This window comes from Canis aureus, chromosome 26 (assembly GCF_053574225.1).
Source record: "Canis aureus isolate CA01 chromosome 26, VMU_Caureus_v.1.0, whole genome shotgun sequence".
NCBI lineage: Eukaryota > Metazoa > Chordata > Mammalia > Carnivora > Canidae > Canis > Canis aureus.
The window spans coordinates 11,855,873-11,870,181 of record NC_135636.1 but is presented as its reverse complement, the minus strand read 5'-3'; the positions used below and the strand labels follow the sequence as shown (position 1 = coordinate 11,870,181).

The following is a 14,309-nucleotide window of genomic DNA, read 5'->3' as shown; positions in this document are numbered from 1 at the left end:
GGGAGACCAGGACAGCATCACAAAGGATTTGAAAATTGAATTGGCACTGGAGCTAGAACCACAACCCATGGAGACTAATTCTAATTTACAGTCTGAATCTAACCAGGTCCACTGCCCACTAAAACAAAACAAAACAAAATCAATGTTTCCCAATGGATTTAAATAGGACTCTTAGTCTCATAACAAAATATCAAAAATGCCCAGGATGCAATCTAGTATTACTTAGCATACAAAGAACTGGGAAAATCTCAATGTGTGTGGCAGAAAACAACCAACAGATGTTAGTGGAGATCAGAAAGATGCTAGATGTATTTGATGAACATTTTAAATCAGCTGTTATAAAAATATTCAAATATAGGAGAGTAATTTTGAAAGTTAAAATGTTACAACAAAGAAGTAAAGGATATGAAGTATAATTGAATATTACAACTAAAAAATACAATAACCAAAATAAAAAAACACACTGGATGGGTTCAAGAGAAGGGCAGAGAGGACAGAGAAAGAGTCCATGAACTTGAAGACAGACCAATTTGAAACTATTCAATCTGAAAAGCAAAACGAAAAACGTTTATCAAAGGGCAAAAAGAAGTAAACAGAGTCTCAGGGACCTATGGAACAACACTAAAATACTTAACAGTCATGTAACTGGAACCCCAGACAAGAGAAGGAAGAACATAGAGCAGAAAATAAATATTTAAACAAATAATGGCTGAAAAATTCCTAAATCGGGGAAAGATATAAACCTACAGATTCAAGAAACTCCAAAGATCCAAGATCCAAAATGGGCAAATGCCAAGAAATCCACACCAAGGCACGTTGTCAAGTCACTCTATGGGATGTGAAGCTGAAAGTGACATTTAAAAAGGAACAGGGACATTATGAAAAAGAGACGTGATGACTCTAACAAGAGAAGATGAATCAAATGAGAAGAAAGAAGTTAAAGAGACTGACATTTGGTTGTCACGTACACCAACACCTGGGCACCAAAAACCATCTTCTGTGTGTGATTAGTTTTGGTCAGCTGGTGTCACATTAGATGTTCATCAGCATGACTTGCACAACTCATGAAAAACTAAAGTGCTTGGCCCCATTCCTACATTCTTTGACTCAGGAGATCTAACAATGGGCATTTCAAAATGCTCGTAGGCACTGCTGATGTTGCTGATCTGGAGACATGGCTTTTAAGAACCACAGGCTTTGGGCAGAGTCTTGAAGAGGAAGGGCTTTTGACTTTCAAAAGCATCTGCTGAAACATCCACTTGCAAGAGACAGGTGTCAGATGTGCAGATCTCAAGTCAGAGGGAAAAATCTAATGATAATGAGTGCTTATGAGCAAGTAGAGGTGAGTTCAATGGGAGGGCAGCCATTAATATGTGCTGCAATGTTCAAAAGGGCTCTTTTGTTCATTACATACCTTGGCTAAACTGCTAGAAGATCCATTTCCCTTGCTAGTTCCACTAAAATTCTTTTTTAATTTGCCACTGAACAACTCACAGCAGCCCTAAAGCAAATGAAAATTTATCAAAGCCTCCTCAGCTCCATTCCCCAGACAATCACCTATTCCCTTTTTCTTGAGTGCTTGAATAGACGCAAATATATTTTGGCACTTGAGCATGACACATTCAGATGCACCTAGGTGTCAAGCCCCCAGATTCAGTTTCTGTAGCGCGTCTAAAAGGAGAGATGCATATTCAATGGCTCTGGTGAACCTGTGAGACGACCAAGGGAGGCCACTGACATGAATGGGAAAACGGATTACCTCGTTTAACAACTACCAGCTTTAAAAGAACATTTTGCAGTAAAAAAAATAATAATAATTAATTTAAGAGAGAACAGGTCCTAGCAATTACACAGAAAATGCTGAGATACTGTTTGAATTGTAACTCACTTGATTTTTGTACCATTCATGTATGTGGTGTAAAGAAAAAGACAAAGAAGAAAAACCTAAAGTCTAAAAGTCCACCCAGAACAGTTCAAGACCTATGGACTAGACACCATGGTCAAATTCATGCTTTCTTCTCTAGTAATTGCCTCTCTTTCTGCAAAAATCACATTATGGAATTATCCTATGAAATCATTCAAGGCAATCATTCTATGCCATCACAGGAGTGAGGAAAGCCCAGCTCGAGAACATGGCAGGTGAAGAGCACAGGCAGATACAAGGCTACATATGCCATGCACAGTTTCTAGAAGAATTCATCAGAGGAGAGAAGAAGAGCTTCATAGGCCGGGCTTATGGCAACACGCTTTATATATGTCATTACAGTTAATTCTCACAGTACTAGCAAACGCTTTTCATTTTAGTGATGTTACCAGTGGAAATACTGTTTATGCAATCTGAAAGAAGTAAAGCTGTTAACCGATACAGGTAAAAAAAATTTCCCAGCAATGGTGAAAATCTGCTAGATGTAGGTAAATCTCCTATTAGTTGACATTCACAAGTATCTTAAGTGATCTAGATAAGGAAGTGGTAATTACTGCCTGTGCTTTTTAATGGGACAGCCTAACACATTTCCAAACGAAGCAATTTACTAATGAAAAGAGATGTTTAAATACCAAATATCAACAATACTGGAAACTGATAGTAAAAAGACAGGAAGGTGCTGGTAGTAGAGTAAACCGGGAATCCAGTCAAATACAGAGTTAATACCATCAGACCATTGTGACTTGGGCTAACATCCATCTGCATTCTCTGTTCTTGATACCTTTACTTAAATTGCTTCATGGGCAAAAGCCAAGGTAATTTGTGGAATATGAATATACTGCTTTGCTTAATTCTGTTTCCCAGTTATTATTATATTTTAAAGAAGTCCATATTCTTTCTCTTTTTCACTTTGGTCTTGCTTTTTTTTGTTAAAAAATCAAATCCTACAGGGGTGCCTGGGTGGCTCAGTCAGTTAAGCTGATATTTAGAGTCAGCTCTCAGGGTCTCAGGTCGTGATCTCAGGGTCATGGGATCGTGCCCCACGTCGGGGTCCACTCAGTGTGGAGCCTGCTTGACATTCTCTCTCTCCCCTCTTTACATCTTTTAATTTTTATTATATATTTCCACAGCCAAAAATTGTATACGTGGGGGCAGCCCCAGTGGCTCAGCGGTTTAGCTCCACCTTCAGCCTGGGGTGTGATCCTGGAGACCTGGGATAGAGTCCCAGGTCGGGTTCCCTGCATGGAGCCTGCTTCTCCCTCTGCCTCTTTCTCTCTCTTTCTCTCTCTGCCATGAATAAAATCTTTTAAAAAAAATTGTATACCTGTATTTTATTATATACATCCCATTGTATACTTTGTTTTTAAAACATGTTCCAATTCCCATTTTAACAATCCTTAAAAATCAAGAAATGTTGGGGCACTTGAGTGGTTCAGCGAGTTAAGCATCCTATGCTTGCTTCAGTAGCACATATATTAAAAGTGAGTTAAACATCCAAATTTTGATTTTGACTCAGGTCTTGATCTCAGGATTATGGGATTAAACCCCACATCAGGCTCTGTGCTCAGTGTGGAGTCTGCTTCAGGTTCTCCCCGGCTCCCTCTGCCTCTCCCCTCCTCAGGTATGCACACACACACACACACACACACACACGTTCTCTTTCTCCCCCTAACCCCCAACAAAACAAAAAACTAAGAAATGTTGAGTAGTTTAATCCTTAATCATTGAAGAAATATACAGGTTCTTTCCTTGATGGGATCTTTCAGTCTTAAAGTATACGCATTAAAAAAAAAAAAAAAAAAAAGGTATTCTTTCTTCTTTCATGTAATGCCTTGAAACACAAAGTCCTCTTGGCATTTCATTACCCTAAGACTTGCTAATGACATTTACACTCCGTGCATGGATGTTTTAAGGCTTTGGAACATAGCAATTTTATGTCTGTAGCACAGCAGACCACCAGAGGAACTCAAGCCAAAATCATGGCACCATGGTAATAAAGCAATTAAGATAGCCCAGAGGGAGGTGGGGGAATTCTGACCATTAAGTTTAAATGTCAATTAGCATTACTACTTTCTTAGGACAAGTCAAAAATTTCACTTCAGTCATCGTTAACCTGAACAGGCATATTTTTTAAATGGACTCTCAATTAAGGAAAAAATTTGATAAAAAAAAAACAACACTTGATAATACTATAAGGGAGATATGTTTATTATTTAGCTACTATGCTTCAATCCACATGAGAATTAGAGGCATAATCATAGCTACATAAGCAGATACCAATGGAATAATAAGCAAATTCTCTGAACTAAATAAACAAATTAATAATCTTTTGGGGGGGGGTAGGGGAAGGGCAAAGAGTAGAGAAGATAATCCTAATTTTAAATAATAAATTCTGGGGATTCCTGGGTGGCTCAGCGGTTTGGCGCCTGCCTTTGGTCCAGGGCATGATCCTGGAGTCCCGGGATCGAGTCCCGCATCGGGCTCCCGGCATGGAGCCTGCTTCTCCCTCTGCCTGTGTCTCTGCCTCTCTCTCTATGTATATCATGAATGAATAAATAAAATCTTTAAAAAAAAATTTAAAAAAATACAGGTTATATGCCTCAATGTATGCCGAAGCAGAAGCTAGGAAATCAAGTATAAAAAAATAATAATTAAAATAAATAAATAAATAAGTAAGTAAGTAAGTAAGTAAGTAATTTATTCTAGGCAATTTCTCCATTAAACAATATGTGCTCTAAAAGTTCCTTTTGCAATATGTTGTTTGGAACTTAAGACTGATTTTCTGACAGAAACACCATTACACATAAAAGTTAGCTTTCAGGAGAATCCATAAGAGACTATTTCACCCATCAGTGGCAGAAGCGGTGGCCACTATAATACACTCAGTCTTCTCAGTAGCCAGGACTGTATTTGGTATAAGCTTCAAAAGCTCCAGATAGTCATGGGGAGAGCAAGGAAAGCACACAGAGGAAAACAGGTAGATGACCAGGCAACAAAGTAAGGGGGATCCAGCAGATGATATTCACCCTTGTGGGTTATTTGTGATCCAAGCACAGCTTAGCTAAAGAAGGCCCCCAATTATAATCCCAACCATAACCCATTCTCTAACTTCCTGTGTGTGGCTCCACAGACACGCCAGACTGCACATGGGAGTACCTGGAGGACCAATGTACAAGACTCAGAAGTATTAGAGTGAGGTCTCTGAATTCATTGAGCCTCACTAACCTGTATGGTTTTAAATTGATATCCTTAAAGGCCCAACGTGCTTGAAAAATCTTCAGTATTATCAAAATAGATTATTATAGAATTAAGATTTTTCCTCCCTGTTTCTGAGTGTTTGAAGTATACAGCTATGTGCAGAATTTTGTATATGTGAATAAATACAGTTCAGTATGAACACATATTAAAAACTTTCAAAGTTTTATTGAAAGAAACTGATGAAAATTCAAATAAAAGAGACATACTGAATAAATAGAAGTCCCAAGACAGAAATATATGTTAGAATGTGAACAAATCAAATGAAATTAGAAATCTCACTTCTGAAAGGATGTTTTAGCAGAAAAATAAAAAGATTCTAAAACTCCTTTGGAAAAAAATAGGCATGAATAGCAAAAAAACACACAGATAAGAGAAATCAAAGCATATTATAATATGACAAGCATTCAAATTGCATGATAGTGGTACAAAAGCAGAAATATGCAGCACTGGAACAAAGTGGGAATTACAAAATAGATCCAGTGCTGTGTGTCGGTGTTCATTTTCAGTCAAGTAAATTTCTTCAAAAGAGGTGAATACAGGATGGGGTAAGGTTATAATAAATGCTACACCAATATGGGAAAAAAATTAAATTAGGTCTACCCCAGATATATTAAACAATTAAATATTTCAAAATGAATTCCAAAGTTCTGCCCATATATTAATGATGATACTGAAAACCAGTACAAGCCTCTTGTAAAACCCTGTAACAACACAGTCATCATAACAAGGTCAACCTCAGCTGACCTGGGAGAGATACAGACAATATAGAGATCTGTACTGGACAAGGAGACTCATATCACCTCTTGCCATGACTTGTGCATCACCCTTGCTGCCCCAGAGGAACAGCAGCAGGACCTTCACCTGAGTTCCTAAGAGTGAACAAACAGGTGGCAGAGATACCACTGAAAAGCCCTACATTCTGACCTCTTATCTTCCATGCAATTACAGTAACTTTCTGGGCTCAGGGCAGAGACAGTCTCTCACTGTGACTATTGCTCTGCTGTCTGGCAAGAACCAGCTTCTCCATCCCATGTTGCCAGAGTCCTTGCCCTGGTTTCAAAAAAGCAGAAAATATTGCTTTGGTAACCATCACTGGGTACCACTGGGTACTGGTTTGGGCTAGTCACCTGCTACTGCTGAACTCTGATGTTCCTGCCCAGCTCCAGGGCACTTGGAGTCCTAAAGGTCAGAGGAAAGCAAAGGGACCTTCCAGACTGAAGGAACCAAGAGGGATGTGGCAACCAAATACCACATACAATGCCAGACCGAATCTTCGGCCCACAGTGCATGTTGTTGGACAAATGATGACAACCCAAAGGGCATACAAGAATGAGATGGTAGGAACGCACTGGTGTTAGTTTCCTAATTCAGATGCTTATATTCTAATTACATAGAAGAATGCCATTGTTTAAGGGAAATAAACACTGAAGTATTCAGGGGTAGTGGGGCATCATGTTAGCAATTTACTTTCAAATGTTCCTGGAATTAAAAAGTTCTTTGTACTACACTTGCAGATTTTCTATAAAGTTGAAATTATTTCAAAAGAAAAAAAAAAAAAGACAGGATACTGGATCTTGTATGTGTGTTATAATTACAACTATTCACAAAAAAGAATATAAATAGGGTAATAAATAAAGTTATAAAAAGCAAGCACTGTGTTAAGGCTTTGCATTTAAGATGCCTTTTTAAGTTAAAAAAAATACCTTTAAAGTCATATTTCTATAACAGCAATAACTTTTAAGACAACTACATAAATGTTTAGTTCAACAAGACAATCAGAATTAGAAGTCCTCCAGCAACGCAGAAAACAGCATAATGAAGCAGTCTTCATCTTTTTTTTATAACTAATTAGCAATTAATTGTAAGATGCACAAGTTCCCCCATTACCTAGCCAACTTGTTCTTTAGCAGTGACATACACAAAGAACTCTGAAAACCAAAAGTCAGATACCTTGATTTAGGTGTGTGGCCTCCATGATCTGAACACCATTCACAGAGCACTGAGACCCACTCAGGGGTATCAGGGTCACCGTCCCCCCAACATTTTCAAAGATGCAGTGCTCACTCTCCAAGTCAAGGCCATGAAGAACTAAGTTGGAAAAACATTTAAAGAAAAGATAATTTCTTTGTTATCTAGTGCACTGATCCCCAACCTTTATTTTTCCATATTGAATACTCTTCCCCTTCCATGTAAATATTGTGAAGTGAACATTTATGTTCAGTGAGAAAAGTGAATTTCAAGAGTTCATGGCATCCACTGATATCCTCTGAAGGTATCTCTGAATGTTACCTCAAAGGGTCTGGACATTACCTGTGCAAGGAAATAAATTCTCACATGCTGATTTATCTCATCTTCAGGGAGAAAATAGTTGAGTAATTTGTCTTATTTGAATACCATTGTGTCACTCAGATGCTGAATAAATTTCCCCCACCAGCCACCCAAAGGTCAGAGTAAAACAGAAGCAACAAAAGAGCTCCATGGGTCAATGACTTATTATAACCTCCACACTTACAGACACTGCATTCCAGAAGCAGAAGCTAAACGTGAAGTTGGCTGGCATGGATTTTGGGAGGCCCAAGGAAATCTTCAGATGCTATACTGGGATGGCACATTGCCACAGCCTGTGCCAAATCTGAGAGCACATGACCTCCAATGACTGCTCAGAGCATGTGGCTAACATGTATCTAATCATGTAGGACCATCCTGAGCCATTCATGCTTGCTAAGTGGCCAGGCATGGATATGAATGCCTGTCAAATAAAACTATGATTTTAGGCACAGTTCTTGGCCAGTTTCTCAGAAGTACAAATCAAATAGCTCCCATTGCTCCCCAGAGAACTGTACTACTGAACTATTCTGTGCACAAAAAACATGTGTTCTTACCACTCATCATTTACAGGAACCCCAAAGGTCAAACACACAATTTAATGAACAACAGAAGAAGAGGCCTGACATCTAGTCCTAGTCAAGAAGAGCTGAAGTTGAAGACTTCTGGGACCTGGTTTTCAGCTTTCCCAGTTTTGCAGCAAATACTAAAACACATTAGAACTATGCTAGCTTTGGCTTGATGAATAGCTTATACTTAGCAAGAAAGCAAGATGATTGCCAGCAATTCTAAAAACAGCTGAGAAGATAGAAGTCTTCCCCTGCCAAACCTCCTTGTCACAGACACACACACACACACACACACACACACAGCAGCAGCAGCAGCAGCAGCAGCACCACCACCACCACCACCACCACAGTAGTCCCTAAGTTAAGCTTTTAAAACCTAGTAAGACATCACCCTGCTTCAGGGATGAATTACCAGTTATCTGTGTGTCTCAGCAAAGATTTTCGGGAAACACAGAAGACATACCTCCATATGTGTGCAGGCTGTGTTTGTGTGTATCCGACTCTGTCATCACTGTACAGCTAAGGATCTATATCCTTCCCAGTAAGGGGTCTAATAGCCTTTATCTGTGTCTGTTGGCATATTTCCATCACTATCCCACTATAATTTAAATTACTCTTGAAAGTTGTGACAGAGTATGGAATGTATATAGGGTGGGGGAGATTCACAGTTCCACTTAATTCACTAAATTAATTGGTCTGTGTCATTCGTTTGAATTGAGTTCAAAATTATAGAAATGCACATACTGATTCAGCATTATATTTGAGAAAGAGGTTTGGTTTTTAGATTATAATCACTTTAGTGTCAGTCACTCAAAAGAATATTCTTCATTATATGATTTTTAGGGATGTCTGGGTGGCTCAGTAGTCGAGCATCTGCCTTCAGCTCAGTGTGTGATCCCGGGGCCCTGGGATAGAGTCCTGCATCAGACTCTCTGCAGGGAACCTCTGTCTATGTCTCTACCTGTCTCTCTGTGTCTCTCATGAATAAATAAACAAAATCTAAATAGATAGATAGATAGATAGATAGATAGATAGATAGATAGCTTTTAAAAATCACCCGGAAGAGGAAATTGATAAAGATTCTCACCAATATCTTGTTCTGTTGAAGCATCTTCTCTACCAACATATGTCTGACCTTCCTAGGAAGAAAAGTCAAGTAAAATTTAGTAGTAAGAACAGGAAAAATGGTCTATTTCTCTATTTTTCATATAAACCCAAACAAAATGGTGGCCAACAGGCTGAGCAGTGTCCTTGGCAGGCCACAGCCTCTGTGCTGTGCCCATGCCCCCCACTGCCCATGGAAAAGGGCTGCATGACTCCTAAGGCCTATTGCACAACCACAGGATGGCTCCTATTTGGGGCATGCATCAATAATCTGTCCATGCCAGTAATCCCACTGATGATGCCCCTGATCCTTTCTGCCAAGCTTCTCCTCTAGGGGCCCGGGGTTCTTCATGTCTAAAGACACAGTCTGTGGGAGGCTACAAAGCACAAATGCAATACCATTCTCATTTTTAGTCATGGATCAGAGAGAAGATACTATGTCAAGGTGGCAGAGGCAACCACTGATACTAACATGGTGATTCTGTCCTCTTGACACACATAGCCTGTTTGGGACCAGGACCAATAATGTAGGCAGGAGACATACTTTATAATTATCTAGAGGGCCCAAAAAACGGTATGTAGCAAATCTCAGTTCCAGGTGGTTGTAGTTTTCCTTCCTTGGTCTGTCTGCCTTTTTGTTCCTTACCTTTCTCTCACTGATTCTGCAAAGTGGAAGGCAAAGTGAATGGATCTTCATGTAGCTTTAGAACTCCATGAACATGAGAACTTCTAATACCATGGAACACCAGTGAACAAAAAAATATTCCCAAAGGGCTCAAAGATGTATATTCTCTAATATAATAGCTGTGTTCACAGATGTGGAGTATTAAATAAACCTTGCTGGTGTCTAAAGAGGAAACTGAACATAAAATTCTATGTTCCACTTAAGTAGTTTCTACCTTCAAGTGATATAAGATGATTCCAGTACTCAGGAGGTCATCATCAATGCCAATCAAATGGGGCAGTTCAGAATCCAAAACAACTCCAATCCCTTCTTTCCTAAGGGCTAGAGTTTGTTCCTGAAATTAGGAGGGAAAAGGAAAGGGTTACTTAGAGGAAAGAGAATTTATTAGGTGTTCTTTTGAGTGTTAAAATGAGTAGTATTTTATTTCTCATCAAAAAAGCTACAAGAAAAATGGAAAAACCTTCATGTTGGAATCCTGGCATATGGCAGTCAAACTGAACTTGAAACATAAAAACTCAACATAAAATGAAATAAACTTATGGCCTGATGAACTTGACCTCTTTGAAGCCAAGCTCAAACCTTGCCTTCCTTAGGAAAAATGTCCTAGGACCATCCAACTACAAAGTAAACTTTCTCCTTCTTTAGAATCTTTATTTCATTTAATGTCTTATTTAGAGGTCTCCGGATTTGCTGGCTCTTCTCACCAGTTATCATGGTCAAACTGTGAATGTTCCCTAGAGCAGCTCTTTCCTATGTATTAGTGACCCTCTACCAGAAGCACCTGCGTATCTGATCTCCTGCAGCAACCTCTCCTACCTACCAGATCATTCCCACTTACGTAACAATCTACTACAGATCTCCCACCACCAACCACGGCCACAACCACCCCCCATAGTCCTGCAACTCCTCCAGCTACCACCAATTTCTCTGAGTCCCTTTGGAAAAAATCTAAAGACTTCCCTAACACTAGTGATTTCTCCAATTCCTTCCCTCCCACTTTCTCGAACCCACTCCAGGCAGGCTTTCATCCTTGGAACTAGAGTACCCATAATCACTCTTTGATGACCACATCCTGCCTCTGGACTTTATTTACAATCTATATGCTAATGACTTGGATCTTAATCTTCATACAGCCCTCTCCCTTGATCCCAGTTATGCATACATACACTCACTAACCCCAGTGTATTCTGTGGGGATACCAAAGAGGCAGCTCAAAGCTAATACATTAAAAAACCAACCCCTGACTTCCCTTGCCTCCCAAACCCACATATCATACCAGCTCAGTGAATGCCAACCTTCTTTCTAGTTGTTCAGACCAAACATCATGGCTATATTTTGCTTTTTGCTTTCTCTAACTCCTACACGCTTAGTGCTGACTCTATCTTCAGAATATGCTCCAAATCTGATGACATCAAACCACTTGCACCACGTTCTTCCTGAGCTCTAACCACCATCATCTTTCACCAGGAAACCCACAACAATTGAGGCTACCACCAATGGCGTGCCGCTGTGGCACATAGCCTCCTTAGCTGCTAGAGGGACATGAGGGCAGGCTGCTCCTCTGTTCAAACCCTTCCCATCTCATGGAGATGAAAGCCCAAGTCTTTATAAGCCTCTACAAAGCTCTACACAATCTCATCCCTTGCTCACCTCCTATTCTCATCTCCCCTTCTTGCTCACTCCTATCTAGGAGCCCAGAAGCTCCTTGCTATTGCTCAAATCCTTGCCAGCCTACCTGTACCTCAGGGCTTTAGGCATTGTTGTTCCTTCTGCTTCTGTGGTTACTGTTTCTTCTGCCACTATCTCTTCCTTCTCTTCCCCTAGAACAGGATTTCCAGACTTTGGCACTACTGATATTTTAGACAAAATGATTCTCTATTATGGGAGGATATCCTGTGCACCTCAGGAGGCTTAGTGGAATCCCTGGCCTCTACCTGTTAGCTAGGATGCAATGGGAAGTTACTCTAACAAGAGGGGCTGACAGCTACCAGAAGAGAGAAGAGGGAGGGACAAAATCAGGGAAGGAATGTGTTTGGTTTTGCAGAACCAACAGTTCCAGCCATGGAGACACCCAGCTAGGTGCTTGACCTGACAGTCCCTTGCTAGGTATGTCTCACCTGAGAGCCCCTTACATAAACCAGTTTGGGTCAGATTGGAGCTGAGAGCCCCCCAAACTGTGCAAAACCCCCCGAGCTGTCCTGAAGCTACCTTTAGCTCATTACTACCAAGATTTCCTCCTATGGGTGAAGTTTTCCACCATTTCTGAACATGAGATGTATGCACTAGCATGCTGACATGCCAGGCATGTACAACTGAACTAAATGCAAGCTCCCTGCAAGCCTCCTTGCAAGCCTATGCAAGCTCCCTGCCTCTGCCCTCTAATGTACTGAATAAAAGCTTCCTGTACTAATCCCATAGGGAGACAGTGCTTTGAGAACTCTCTCCTTGCCTCCTGGCTTATAATAAGTAATACAAAGTTCTTTTCTTTCCACGCTTCCCTGGGTTGTGTTCAATTTGGTGCACCCCAAGCAGCAAACCCCTTGAGTTATGTTATGTACCCACTAGATACTAATAATACCCTACCTCTTCCCCAAGGCTCCAGATACTGGCAAATGTCCCCTGGGGAACAATGAGCCCTGAGAAGAATTACTATATATATATATATATATATATATATATGTAAATGTACACGTATATACATAACTCGGCCCTCAATTCCTCAGGTCTCCACTCAAAAGCCACCTTCTCCATCACCCAGACAAAACAGTAATTACCAAACTCCTCTATCCTGATTCGTTTCCCTCCTTAGCAATTACCACTATATGACATTATGTATAAGCTTATTACCTGTCCAGACTAGAATGTAACCCAGCGCCTAATTTCATGTCTGACATAGAGTAACTGCTCAGTATTTGTCAAATGAATGAAACGAGTGGGCAGATATACCTAAAGTTTAGAGAAATGCAAGGAGTAGAGTCAATAGCACTGGTCAAGCAAGAATCATGGGCCTCATCTTAACATCAGGTTCATCTGTACCAAGACAACAGAGCTCTAAAATCAGGCTTCTAGACAAGTCCGAGATAAATTCCAAAGACTGAAGGTGAAAAACTCCAGCCTTAAGATTGGGCTGTGCTGAGTTCAGACTGAGCCAAATCCAGGGGCACAACATTCTGCCCTGTAATTTTAAGTGTGATATGAGCAACACGGAAGCAGTTCCAAACTACTAATCAGGCTCTGAGGAGAGACACCCTTAGCATATCTCTTCCCCACCCCAACCCCTATAATGGATACAGCTCTGATTTCCAGTGTGAGAATTGCCTGAAACACAACCAGTATGCCTTACATTCCTGGAATGCATCAACGTATTTAGTATAATTTAAATATTAAAATAATGCTATCCTCTAACGTGAGGGACTCAGAACTTCATAACCTTGCAGACAAGGGAGCTCCTCAGAGGTTCAGGACAAGGACAGTAAAAAGAGAGAAGTCCCTTGAGGCCTTCATCTCTGCAGACATTTGAGTCTCAAACATACCCTACAGAGCTGCAGTCATGCAAGATGGTGATGGAATGAAAAGCCAAAAAAAATTTTAAATAAAAATCACCACTTAAAAGAAAGCAATTTAACAACCATTACATAGATACGCAGAGAAAATGACCGATGCATAACTTAGATTCAAGAAAAGGAAATGAAGCGTGTCATTGTTCTTCAATTACTCCTCTTATCTGCCAGGCTCCCATTCCAGGGCTCAGAACCTCAGGCTTCCAGGTCGGAGACTTCAGAAATCCTGATGTACTATACCAAGGCCCTCGCAAATCTTAGCTAAATGAGCACTCTAAATAAACCAGCCTCTACTCCTACCTCTTAGGTATGGAGAGAATTTGTCCTTTTCCTCCTGCCTGTGGAATTCAAGCAGAAGTGGAAAGTATGCATTTTGGGTTTTTGTTTTAAGATATATATTAGAGTAGAGAATTTAATCACACGGCTCCATTTCATAAAACGGTGTCCTCACTGGAAGGTCTAGTGGCTTTGAATTGTGACAGCACTGCACATATGGTAGGTAGTCGCCTGCCAAAGAATGTTCCAGGCCTCTAGGTCCACTGTTCTCATAAGTCCAGAGACATATGTATTTTCTCTCTGCATTAAAGTGGACAATAACCCAAGAAAAAGGCAATATTTTAAATTCTAATAGCTCCCACTCAAACAAGAAGAATTGTTTTGGACTACAGCCCAGTTTAGTTTCATATTCTTTTTTTTTTTAACCACTGAAAAACACTTTTTTCCCCTCTTCCTTGAAATAAGCCTCATAGACTTTGAAAATCACTGAAATTCATAACTTCAGAGTCACCAGGTCAAAAGCATGACTTGCCCACCACCCCCCCCCCCACCATGCACATACACCAGCATGTTCTCACACACACTTTCATATGTAGAATGGGTAAAAC

The 14,309-nt window shown here is 40.2% G+C and overlaps 1 protein-coding gene across 26 annotated transcripts in view; it reads right to left on the bottom strand.

Annotated features, from left to right (window-relative positions):
• Nucleotides 1–14,309, bottom strand: part of KIF16B (kinesin family member 16B) — a 314,538-nt gene that overhangs the window by 146,581 nt on the left and 153,648 nt on the right. For all 26 annotated transcript variants that reach the window (XR_013364784.1, XR_013364778.1, XR_013364780.1 and 23 more), the window contains 3 exons: nt 10,080–10,199; nt 9,164–9,215; nt 7,133–7,270 (listed from right to left, as the gene is read on the bottom strand). Coding sequence is in view for 14 of the 26 variants with exons in the window: in XM_077872132.1 (XP_077728258.1) it covers nt 7,133–7,270; nt 9,164–9,215; nt 10,080–10,199 (310 nt within the window). In the remaining 12 variants the exon portion in view is untranslated. The remainder of the gene's footprint in view (nt 1–7,132; nt 7,271–9,163; nt 9,216–10,079; nt 10,200–14,309) is intronic.